At 40.5% G+C, this 13,300-nt stretch overlaps 1 protein-coding gene across 1 annotated transcript; it reads right to left on the bottom strand.

Moving 5' to 3' along the window:
* Nucleotides 1-7,431: 7,431 nt before the first annotated feature.
* Nucleotides 7,432-13,284, bottom strand: MTG2 (mitochondrial ribosome associated GTPase 2). Its single transcript, XM_040575601.1, has 6 exons — nucleotides 13,069-13,284; nucleotides 11,774-11,921; nucleotides 11,061-11,176; nucleotides 10,233-10,451; nucleotides 8,636-8,774; nucleotides 7,432-8,245 (listed from the first exon to the last, which is right to left on the bottom strand). The coding sequence occupies exons 1-6, from the start codon at nucleotides 13,240-13,242 to the stop codon at nucleotides 7,851-7,853; spliced, it is 1,191 nt and encodes a 396-aa protein (XP_040431535.1). The 5' UTR covers nucleotides 13,243-13,284; the 3' UTR covers nucleotides 7,432-7,850.
* Nucleotides 13,285-13,300: the final 16 nt, after the last annotated feature.

Raw genomic sequence — 13,300 nt, 5'->3', positions numbered from 1 at the left:
CCTCTGTAATTATTTCCTTCCTTAACATGGAAGCACCGAGGCATTAGTAGCATTCCCACTTTCACACTAGTATTTTTTAGTTTGAATATTCACTAAAAGCAAATTTCAAATTGTGTACTCATTAATCAAGTGATGAATGAAGTGACCCAGTTAGTTAAATGTATTATTGGTTTTGTTCCAGACTAAGTACATTACGAAATTGACTTGTATAGCACTAACTTCATTTAGATTTAGTATACCATTCTAGAACTGTTCCACATCGATCAGTTTCCTAAACCACTTGAATACATTTAGCAAGCATTAAAAAAGCAGTCGTTATCTTTAGATCTTACATGAATGAGTAGCACCAGTTAATAAGCTGCACAGGTTGATGTGGCAATATTGTTGCCCTTCTACAAATCAAGTTTTATTTACCATGGAAAAAAACCTGAATGCCTTCAGAAAAAATAGGAGATACTGAAGTCAGCTCACAGAAAGCTCCTAAGTGCTAAAACGGACTGCAATACCATGAATATGGATACTAAATATGGCAAAATGGATACTGAATAAGTATAATACCTCACAAGAGTATTGCCAGTTCTGGGGAAGGCAGATGTGAAGCAGCACACACAACTGGCCACCTCTTCTGTACGTCAGGTATTTCTGCGCTTCTCTGTAAACACCTAGGTGAAGTGCTTTGAAGCTACAAATACAAACGTGACGTATCTGGTCAGCTCTAAGTCATGCTCGTACAAGGCTCCTACAAATAAAAAAGAGTGTTACTGCAGGGCTAGCACTACGCTCAAGTTTTTCCAAATTCCAGGCCCTCTGTCTTGTCACACATTTCCTGTGTGACTTTGCAAGTCACTGGGGTACAGATCCATGTGGATATTTAAATACCAATTTCCTAAAATTTAGAGGGACATAGGTTTCTTACAGCTAGATTTGGACCTCAGTCTTCTGTGATTCAATTTCTACCAGGAAAAGGTGGTTAATGAATCAAACATAAGGTACTGTATTAAAAAAAAAAAAAAAAAAAGGAAAAGGTAGGATGTAAAACATCAAATTTTCATCCCTCAAAGCCATTTTCCTGACGGCAATATGTCAATGAAGCTGCAAAATTTCTGTTGATATAGAAACAGAGACATCTTCACTTACAAAAATGAAACAAGTTTTGTATATCTATAGTTAGAGGGGTTGGTTGGTATGGACCTTTCAAAACTAGCATAGACTTAACCCATCACATGGATGTGCGAGCTTCAAAACCACAACTGCTGGCATCGAAGTTACATTTAGCAACTCTTATCAGTTTTTGTTTTTCTAGACAGAGCTCACTGTCCCAATAATAGTTTGTTTGAACTGATGTTTTAAACTTCCATTACATGCCTGGTGTGGGGGCGGGTAAATGAAGAAAATAAACAATTTCTAAAATAATCCAGTAAAAATGTTGATTTCATGCAGTGACCTTTTACCAGGTTATTTTTTAAATGTGATAAATGTGTGTCCTGTCTGGACAAAGCAAACTAGCTGCCCAAACTCATCTTCCTGATTTGTAACAGAGGAAAACAACAGGAAATGAATAGCCACAAGCCAATATGATTTCATGAATAAGATAATCAAAATATGGATACTTCATCTGTAATATCACAGATGTCTTCTTGACAACCAGTGTTTTAGAAATTACATTGCCTCATGCAAATATTTTTCTTCATAAGCATTTTCTACTTTTAGTGGAAGATTAATTTATCTAGATTTAGACAATGAATAGCTAACTTCTGTCAATGGTTGATCAGTGTGTGTACGAAGGATGTACTGGGTGGGGATTCACGTCTTTGGAAAACAGTGATGTTCCAATTTCAATGGGAATTAAGCACTGAGGAAGCAAACGTCAAGATTCAAATGAAAAATCTTTAAAATTATGACCAAGCTTTTCCACGGTATAACCAATCCAAGCCCTTTATGTTTTCTAAAATGCTGACTCTTCCCTATACATTTATTGGCTGTGCATTTCTCTGGTTACAAAAATAAAAAGGCACCCACTACGGATTTGAATAACAGGAGATAATTTGTTCTGCAGGTAGTTTTTAGCCGTGCTTTTCAATCAGTGTTAGTATGTCTGGATCTAAGTGCATTTCTGAAAGGTGATTTAATCTGCATAAAACATTTTCAGCCTATGTGAATAAGCGCAAGACTCTTCACGTTTTGTGTGTCTCATTCTACCCAATAACCATGACAAAATGACAGCATTTGAGTACACTGCAGTGCTGCATTTTGAAGGAAAAACGCAAACAAAACCCCCACAAAAACAACCAACAACCTGGGCCTGGGTCACCAATGCATTATGCCAGAGCGACTCCAATTAAAATTTATGGAACGTTACCAGAATAAAATGAATTGTAACAAAGTAACCAGTCATACTATTACCTCTTACTGAAATTGAGCACGCAGAGATGAGCTAGTTATTAAACCGTAATTATATGGTTTAGCAGCACGACTAGCCTTTTGTCTTCGCTCCAGGGAAATCCACATGTAACGCCGGAATACTTCCATCTCAGTGACAGGAAGAACAGCGCCTCGCAAGGAATGCACGCTTCAAGGAGTCCAAGTGCTACTTTGGATAAGCAAGGGCAGAGGGAAAAAACAAACGAAAAAATGGAACAAAACCTGCAAACCCGGTGGATAAGGCACCAGACACCGTTAAGGTCTCTTTGGACAATTCTATTTCAATCAGGAAAGAGGAGATGGAAAATTACTCTCTGGGGAAAAATGAAGGACAAACACAATCTCAATATTAAAACGAGCTCGATAAAAATCTCCCTGCCTTTGTCCTACCAGCTATGCTTTATACCTCAGAAAAATGGGCACATACCACATAATACATTTCAGAACTGCACATAGAAAAATCAGGAGTGCAGCCCGAAGGTAGCTTTGTTCTGTTATCAAGAGTTACCAAATCATCCCTTATCATTATTGGCACACGTATATAACCTGCCCTCCAAATATTAATAACTTCAGTCTTTCCAGACCTTTGTAGCGCGGGCACAATTAATCCCTGCTTAACAAGATGGGGAAACTTGTTAATGGGGAACAGCGTTGGCAACTGCAGTATGGGAGAGAAGAAAACAAAGCTGGTTTTTAAAGGCCAGGCACACAGCAGTATCGGGGTGAAGTTTTAATTTATACCAAAGCCATTTTCACAGTGGTAATGAATTTCATCGTTAACAGAAGTAGTCCACATCCCCATCCATTTAAAAAGAAAATACAACTTCCAGGGAAATGACAGGGCTGCGGACCCACTGAAGAGATGCTAAGCTCAAAGCTTACCAATTCTCCCTGTGCACACTGTGCAACAGGCCCAATAAAGGAGATTACCTCTCCCCTAAAGCCTCACCTCTCACAACCTTTATGCAAGACAAAAATCTGCAGATTACAGACTAGAGTGTCCCCCCAGAATAAGCACTCCCCATGTAAAGGTTATCTTGCTGCTAGTAAAAGTTCGTTTTTACACAGCAACGATTTCCTTACAGTGATTAAACCAAACCATTTATTCGTTGTCTTTAAATTTCCGTTGCAGAGTTCACAGTTCATACAACACAACAGCATTCCAGACCTTCCTGCCCCCTATTTATGTTCCACCTGCCATTCAATTAACAACTCATTTGAGTTGCACACCTGCAACACACCGAGCCTCTGGCCCCAACATCAGCTCCACATTACAGGTGTCAGCATACCAAGGAGCTCATTTAGCAACATGATGTTGAAGACAAGACAGCAAAGGAGTTCAACTGGTGTTCTGCAACCAGTTGTTCGTAAATGTTTGTACAAACCATGACAAAGTCCTGTTCTACTACCACTTGTATCTGTTTCATAGCCACTCCTGGATATCTGTAATTTGAGTCAGTTTGTTCATAAAAAAACAAAAGCAAACAAACAACAAACAGCTTACATGCCTTTAAACACACCTGAGTCAGAGAAGCTATTCACTTACCACAAATTTGCCTGAAAATAAAAATCACTATGAAGAAAAATCACCTAACACACACACAATAATGAAAAAAGTAAGTTCAAAACCTTTTCCTTGCAACAGAAAATGAAATCCTGAGACCAAATGAGATCTGATACCTCTGGTAGCCTTCCCCCTGCCCCCAAACCTCATAAATTGTTTGTTACAATAAATCAAGAGAAGTGATAGTAACCCAGCTTCACCAGTAGTAACAGCAAAGCTCTTCAGCCCAGGAGAGCAGCACCATTTTCCATTCGCCTTTGATCAACCACAGCTCTCTTCAGAATTTCAGGTGCTGTGGGGGCTTTTCATATCTTACTCCCACATCCCTCCCGTGACATTTCAGAGACTGCCTGGTTTGCTTCTCTCCCGTTTCAGATTTCTCCGCTCCAAACAACTGTGACACAGGAGGGTGGGCAGGCTGACCACAGCTAAGGATACCACTAAGGATACCCAGCCCTACAGCCCACCGACCGGCCAAGAGCAGGGCAAAACACGAGGAGGCTGACACAGCTGTAACACGGAGCGTCTGGGTGCACCTCAGAAAACCCCCACCAACAAATCATGAATAAAAGGTGCTTCTAACTGCTAGGAACTCCATTTGCTCGTATCACTGATTACTGCCCTTCTTTCTCTTCTCTTCATTCCGGAGGCTGTTTCGGTGCCACTTTATACTTCAGTCTTTGATAACCTTTATGTAAGTGAAAGGTACGCAATCCCTCCATTCAAGCAAGTGGAAACCTACCGCTGTTGCTTCAGTATCACACCTCTAAGCATACCTATTATCAGACTGTACCTGGTATCATTCCTGCATCTCCTGACCCTCGCTGAGACCCTGAGCAGAAATGCTAAGTGCAATTCCAGTGAGTCTCACTTTTACTGCTGGCAGTTCACTTCATTGCAAAGACGTCCTGCTTTACCTTAAAAATATTATGCTACACGAAAAAGTGCTTAACAAAACAGCGTAAGTAAAGCAGACTGCAAAATAGGCCATGCTTAAACACACTGATCCAACACATTTTACATAATGGACTGCAGTGAGTCCTCAATAACCATATGTTTAAAAAGTGTGATCGTTTTTTGTGGTTTTACATCAATATTTCTTTTTCTGTTCAATTGATGCTACCTACACTTTCCATGAACCTACAAAGGGGGAGAAGATTACAAATAAATATAGAGAAAACAATTACCTCTAAAATACTCCTGTAATCATTTACTAAAAATCGTATCAAAATAGATGAGGAGTACTAGAACTGCAAAGTGCTAAACTCAATTATGGTTCAAGCTTCTCTATGAAATATTAAATAGACTGAGCTTCAATTTGCACTAAAATAAGGCCTATTGTCAGAATGAGGAAAAAATCCCCCATCTCTTTCCTCTCGACAACTTGAAAAGCACAGACAACATCAAAGGTTTCAGTAAAGGAAAGCAATAGCTACTTAGGGAAAGTCATGCAGAAGAAAGTCACCAAAACCTCTCCAAAACCTAAAACAAACAAAAAGAACATGCTCCCCCTCCAAAAGGGGGAAGAAAGCCTGCAGCGCATCGTTCTTCTCTGAAACCATTCACCCAGTTAATCTGAATATTTTTTTTCCTCTTCTCCTACAAGTGGGATGAGTTTCCGTTGTAAATGCCTTATTTTCAGCAGAAACAGAGGTTACTCCTCAGTTCTGTACCACGTAAGAATTATTTACAGGAGATCTTCACGCTAATGCAGAAGGAGCACTATGGAGAAAGGTGAAGCTAAGCTATTAACTCTGCGCTGGGCTGAGCAGCACGCAGTCACACCTTTTGTTTGGCATTGACTTAGAGACCTCTACCATGAGGTCATTTTGACGGAGATCTATATGGACTACAGAAAGTTCAAGCTCCTACAAGCAGTTGGTCCAGCGACAAAGCTGGAGCTATTTGGCACTTTCCATCAACAGATGAAGGGATCCACGCTCCTGTAAAACCGCTTTGAAACTTATAAGCCTGTGGCTAAGAACTTGGTCTGTCATCTCGGAACAGGTGGCTGAACACGTTAAGAACAAAGAAACCAATTACATGATCAACAGGACATTCTGTTAAGCTGTCCAGCATCCCGCTGCGCTGTTTGCACATCGCTATACAAAACACTCTCCGCCCTCAGCGCTAAGGCTGCATGAGTGCTAGGAAGGCAGTGTGAAAGCTCCTTTGAGTACAGGGGCTTTTAAAACGGTCTCTGTCATTCCCAAACACGGCAGAACACTACAATGCAGTCAGAGCGCTGAGTACCTGTAAGTACTGAACAGCCTGCAAAGCAGCTACCCCAGCTTTTGTGTTTGGACAACCTTCAGCTTTTATTAAATGTGGCTGAAAAGCATACACGAATAGAAGAGAAAACCGGTGAGGCCTAAAAGCGCCGCACAAAACCAGTCGGAAGGACGGAAGTAAATATTCACTTCCACCTAATTCAGTCTGGGAAATCCCCGGGATGAAGCAAGTAGGAAACAAAAGACGAGAGCAGCTCTGGGACTTAATACTTCTGTTTTCATCTTTTCCCTGATCGTATTTATAACGGTATCACTGCTTGTTATGCATAGATTGCTTTTTCACATCTGATCAGATACAAGTACACAGAATGTGAATTTAAGAGACGTAATTACCTATTTTGACAATTTTCTTAAATTAAAGAATCTGGCCATTTGAGTTAACCTTGCAGTTCAGAATAAAAACCTGCTGCTCTTAACAAGGAGGAGCACGCACCTGCTTTCTTACACACACGCAGTTAGTTCTAATTCAGTCGTAATCACAGATCTGATCCCAACAGCAGGAGGATGAGTTGAGTTTTAATAGTGAAATTGAACAAGACTGCTCCCTTCCAGTCATAGTCAAAGAGTTACGGGGAAAAAAAAAAGACATCATCCATGAAAGCCAAGAAAGCCAGCGTTTTAAGGATGCACCATTCAGATGCATTAATAAGGCATACGAGATGAAATTAAATAAAATGTGCAAAGTGACAGAAACAGAATTATCACCTTTTCTGTAGTACACGTAAGAAAGAAGTTAGAGGAGCACTGCAGCTTTCTTTTCTTTAAACACGGTAATTCCCACTAGTGGTGATACAGTACAAAATATGACAGTCAAAAAAAAAGAGAGCCCACATCAAATCCTTAAAGTACTGTATTGTTCTTGTGTTTGGAATATCTAAGTCTAAGACTTCTCAGAACATTACTTAAGATTCCTCAAGGAAACTAGAGAGCTCAGAACTGAGTCTCAGATGAGCGTCCTGTGGCTAGTTTATACAGCTATTTAGCTGCTGCCAGCATTTAAAGATAGTTATTTATGCTAATGAGGAAATGTCAATCATTAATTGCAGCTGTTTCACCACATTCCTCCTCCAAGACACTAAGCACCTGTACCTCCTCCTCCGAGGGGGAAAAAAAAGGAAAAGTTTGAGACAACTAAAAGTCGTTATGGTACAGAAATAGACAGGAAGGACCACCTTATTTTTATTTTAGAATCTTTGACAAACAAAAATTGAGACTTCACACCATTCCAATTCAGACAGACAGCCAACATACCCTGCATATTGTGAATTTCAGTAATTTCCACCAGATATTCTTTTATTTCCACAATTAACTACCTAATGCCAAACAAAATCCCAGTTTCCAAATGAACATCCATCACGGTTAAAACTTTCAAATTTTGTTGGATAACATTTGAGACACCTCAGAGGTGCAAAAAATGTTCCAACGAAGCACTCCAAAACACATCCACGAGCTGTGTCCAATGCATTAAAAACAAACAAAATACAATCAGGAAGAAAAAAACTACACACAGATGTTGCCTAACCAAATGATGACTTTTTTTTTCCTTCCAGTAGAGTTCACGGTCGTTCTGTGTCCTACCACTTGACTGGCCTTTGCCCTCGTGATTGTTCTGTCTTCACATAAATGTCATACAGTTCTCTCAAATGCAACAACAGTTCCTCTAAGTTGTCTCCTGTCAGCGCAGACAATGCAATGACCCGGTCACCTATCTGCTCTTTAAGGAGCGGGAGATTAATCCTGGACTGAGCAAGGTCGATTTTATTCCCAACGACAACACAAGGCCTCTCCGACAATCCATTTTTATATTGTTCCAGTTCATATTTTAAGTCTTGCAGCTGAATCCACGGCCGAGGCACAGAGAGATCCACCACATACAAGAGAAAGCGGCATCGTTCGATGTGCCTTAGGAAGGCCACCCCGAGGCCCCTGTTTTGATGAGCACCCCGTATCAGGCCAGGAATGTCAGCGACTACAGTGAGAGAAATTTCACAGTGAATTGAACACATTCAACAACAACAAAGCCTTTCACTGTCCAGCGCAAGTACTTTTAGAATGACATCCCATCAATGAATCAATACCAGAGCATACCTCACGTTAAGTCTGGCTATCATGTTTTACAACCCCCAGATTTAGATTATTCCAGTGAAAACAGCATTCGGATTGCTAGGTTAATATTAGGGGCACGTAGAACTGAACGACAAATGGGCTTCCAGTTGTTTTCAGCTACATTAAGCTTGAGTTCTTGCTGTTTCTATTGGACTTGAACAGAATTGCTAAACTTCCTCCTACAGCATTTCAAAGATAAAGCCACCTGACACAAACTGCTATCGAGGTACAGACTGTGTCCCGTGATTTTTACCTGCCACTTGTTCGTAGTCTTCATAGTGGACAATGCCAACGTGGGGGTTTAGGGTTGTGAATGGGTAGGCAGCCACTGCTGGCTTTGCGTTGGACAAGGCTCGCAACAGCGATGATTTCCCAGCATTGGGAAAGCCCACCTGGAATACAAGCATTTATTAAAGCCATGGTTCTAGGCTAATACAAAGGAAAAAAAAAAACAAAAAACGAAAACTAAGCTTTTGCTAGATGTGGAAAGAATCTTCTGGCAAGAATATAACATTAATTTTGCATGCTCAGTTCTGAAAAACAACTTGGTTTCCTTTTTTATTTTTCCTAACTCCTCTTATTTATTCCCATAAATATTAAAAAGGTCAAAACACAGAAGGATCACCTTATTTTTTTGTGTGCACGCAATACTTAAGTATTTATTTTGTTCTGAGTCAAAAAGGTATACCATAAAATCTTTTACCCTGAAAAAACATTATGGCTTTGTCTTGCAGTTCACATTTTACCTATTTTCTAATTGTGTGATTTATTATTTTCCAAAATAATTCAAAGTTAGTTTTGACCCTAACCAACTCAGTAATGTAGCTTGGCCTGTAACTAACCAGAATGCTTACAAGTCTGCAATCTTACAGCTCTCAGTCTTGATATCCAAGAACTTGGCCTTCCAAGGAGAAGACAAAAATTTAAACAAACCTATCCTGCAAAGGAAGTTCCTCTGGGATATCCTAGAGTTGACATACCACAGATACACAGATGGCCAATAATCTCTAGATGAAAGTAGATCAAATCCTAGGTTCTCCCATCTACTGATGTCAAACACACTGAGTACTTGTTAGAGGATATGAAGTACAGAACTTTATCAGATTTCCAAATCTGGCCCACTTCTCATGTTTTTGGCACTGAGTGTCCAGCTGGACAGAGAATTAGATGTTTTGATCCACCAACTCTAACTCTAATAAATTTGTGAAATTATGCTAGACAGTTATTTTGCTTGAACAACAGCAGTAACACTTGGTAGAAATGCGTGATTGTAACAGTTTTACCAAACGGGGTCAAAACATTATCATACTTAAATACAAAATCAGGTTAAGCCCTGAGGTGACTTAGCACTCATGTCTAAATGGTATTTTTGTTTCAGAGGATGCTAAACCCAGAACTAACAAAGTCCAATGTTTAATATGTGAAAAAAGAGAAATATGAGTATTAACTATAAGATAATTATAACTTTATACTTTTTCTTTTAAAAAAACAGAAAACGAGCTAATTTAGAAGAGTTCTCCACAGTGTACTGTTCATTTGCAGATTCTGCAGACAAAGCCTGCTGTACATCATCAGGGAATCTGTTAATCACCGGTGAATCTTCAGCATTGCTTTTCTATATATACTGTTGATTTTAGCAGAAGTAGGATGACATTACGTAGCAAGACAGTGACAGCTCTGCAAATCACTTTGGACACCCTTCTACCAAACAGCAGCAAGAAAGCATCAAGTTGCATCTCTAAACAAGCACACCAAAAAGCTAACAAAAATGTTACCAAATGTTATTTCTTCAGTCAGTCAAATGTCATTGTACGATGCTAAGGAAGTTGAAGAACCGCTGCTACACTCACCAGTCCTGCGTGAGCTGTTGTCTTGAGTTCCAAATGGAGCACCCTTTCCTGACCTGGCTCTCCTGGAGTAAATAACATCGGAGCTCGGTTTTCATTGGAAAGAAAAAAGCGATTCCCTTTCCCTCCAGCTCCTCCGTAAGCTGCAACATACTCTTCACCATGTTGCGTGAGGTCAGCCACAACTACCCCGTCCTCCTTAACCGATGTACCCACAGGGACCTTAAAATGAAGGGACGTGTAATTCAGAGTAATGCCTGCAAAGCCTGCAGCAGAGCTGCCTTCAGCAGGCCCAGCTAATTTCAGATTTGTCGAACGTTATTCCTCTGCTGGGCACCTGGCAGAACCCAACAAGAAGCATACTGCAAGAGGTTCACTTCCTGGACCAAAACAGCGCTGTCAGACTGCAATTCATTAAAATGTCAATGGTACCATAAGCCACTTGCTCTCCTTTTAAGCACAGAAGCTTAACAATAATGAGCTTACAAACATATTGTAGGTGTGCACCAAAATGGGCATATTGAAGAAGAAAATATATGAAAGAAAGTAAGTCTGCTCCTACTTAACAAATTCTGTGTTCTGCTTTCTCCAGGCATGTTACCCCAGAAGAGAAAACAAGTCAGGACAGCATTTTAGTCAGATGTACCTTCCACAGAAGTCTAATTTTGATGAACAATTTACAGCAGTTTGATCTGCCTGTGTGTCAACCAGCCCTGTTCCTGCAGGGACAGCATACAAGGCTCCTTGTAAAAATGTACAGGAGAATTTTCTCCCATCCACCATGAAAATCAACAATGTAAATATAAAGCTAACATAGCAGCCAGAACTTACCTTAACATACACACTTGCACCATTGGCTCCGTAACAGTTTTTGCTTCCTCCTCTTCCTCCATGAACACCCTGATAGAAAGGGAGGACTGAAGAAAGTGATTTCATTTGCTGGTCAGCTGTAAAGCAAAACACATGGATCTTAAAGGCGTTGTTTTAGTAGAACAGGCCAAGTAGAACAACCTCTTAGCTCTTCTTTCCTTTCTGAATACTGCATTAATACATATCCAATTCACTGTGTCAACATAGCATATCAGGGAATACTGATATTAATTTAAGTTGTGATGAAGTTTAACTGCCTTTACTTATCTCTTTAGGTTTGTTAACGATGCATTCCATTAAGTGGCCATTCCAAAATGGACAGAACCATTACAAAATACTCTGGAAAATGCATTTGCCGGATTAGCAGATTTTGCAGGAGGGTGATAGCAGAAGCAGCTTTATCTAGCTTAAGAGTAAAACTTGTTGGGTTACCATTACAGTCAGGTACCAGCCACTAAAACTTCTGCAAAATACCGTGTTTTTTAAAATGCTTTCTAGAAACTCTCCTAAGGCCTTTGGTGTCATTTATGTCCTTTTTACCATGGCTCAGGACAAAGCATAAAAAACAAAGGCAGCTTAGAGAGAAATTACCTTTTTTTTCCTTATTTAAACTAGGGGAGTAAGGTGTTAAAAGATAAGACAACAGGAGACAAAACAGATTTGTTGACTTTTACCTTTCAAAACAACATGTCCCCCATCACCCCCATTTCCACCATCAGGACCTCCAAATATTTTTCGAGGTTCACTATAAAAGGAATGACCTCCGTCTCCTCCTTGTCCTCCAACCACACGCACTCTCCGGTGATCCACAAAATAGCGTGTCTGCAAAGAGGATGAGGTTTGTACCTTGTAAGTGCAGTTTATCAGAGTCACCTTCCAGCAAGCTGACCGTTCTACAGAATTTAATAATATGCAGACCTGCTGTTTTCTGTCATGACAAGTTCCACTGAACGGGTGAAAAAGATCTCTGCTGTCATTCACATATCACTTAAATACAGCTTACTAAGTATAACACTGAAGAAAATTAGATCTTATTTTTCAAGTATTTTTAAGAACCACGTTAAAACATTGCAAGTACATGCCAGAGGTTATATTGATATAACCTAATAAAGCAGCTCAGATACCAGAAGTGCAGAATTCATGTTACAAGAGCTAATAACAGGGTAAGTATCGTTTTAATAGTTACATACTAGTAACACTGGTTGCTTAAGAGGACTACCACACTACAAACCAGAATCATCCAGTAGTTGTGTTCCTACACATGAAAATAAAATTGAAAAGAAATCATTTTAAATGGAACTAAAATTTACAAAGAGGACATAGTGCCTAGTCGGGGGGAGATGTTCTTATAGTGATTCACTGCCTACTATACCAGGTGATGAAAGTAATGCAAACTTCAATCTTTTAACAACTAAGAAAACTATTATAAAGAATAATCTTATTTGAAAACAGAATAAGTAGAATTAACTTTAAGTCATAGCCAGTTACTTAGGGGGTAAAGAAGATACAGCGTGGAGAGGATTCCAGGTTTTGGCCCTATTTCTGACACGAACTTGGTATCTGACTTCTGGCAAACCAACTGTTCTGCACTGCGCTTCAGCTTTCCTGTCAGCAAAGAAGGGTTTTGCTAATTAAATAGCCCAAGAAGTATACGTGGGATAAAGCAGCATTGTGATATCAAGCTAAGCAACTGCAAAAGTACAGAACTCTCGCATAACTCAAGTCACGCCATGCCCTGTGATTTCTTAAAAATCCTCTCTTAGAGAAGTGTTTGGCACCACCATACGGCAAGACGGGAAATTAACGCTGCGAACTGAAAGTGACGTATCGATCACTCAGAAATAACAAATTCTTTCTAAGCCTAAACAGAAGAACACGAGGGAGGAGCTCTCTGCACATCTCGTACACAAAGCGCAGCCAGCCCGGCAGCTGATGCCACCCAGGGCACGCCGTTTACCTCAGGACTTACCAATTTCCTTTCCGAAATGGCTCTTTTTTGCCTCAGCCGCCTGTTCTTCCCGCACGCGACGCGAGTTGTGGAGAAAGCCGGCCTCCCCAGCAGCAGCAGCCGTAGGAGGGGAGCGGCCCGGCCGCCCAAGACGGCCCCGCTCCGGGGCAGCGCCACGGCCCCACACAGCGCCATGGCTCCGCCACGGCCGGGACGCGCAGCCGCGGCCCGCCCCTGCCTCAGCCCCAGCCCC

This window comes from Cygnus olor, chromosome 16 (assembly GCF_009769625.2).
Source record: "Cygnus olor isolate bCygOlo1 chromosome 16, bCygOlo1.pri.v2, whole genome shotgun sequence".
Lineage (NCBI taxonomy): Eukaryota > Metazoa > Chordata > Aves > Anseriformes > Anatidae > Cygnus > Cygnus olor.
The sequence above is the reverse complement of the archived record's forward strand: the minus strand, read 5'-3'. Positions and strand labels throughout refer to the sequence as shown.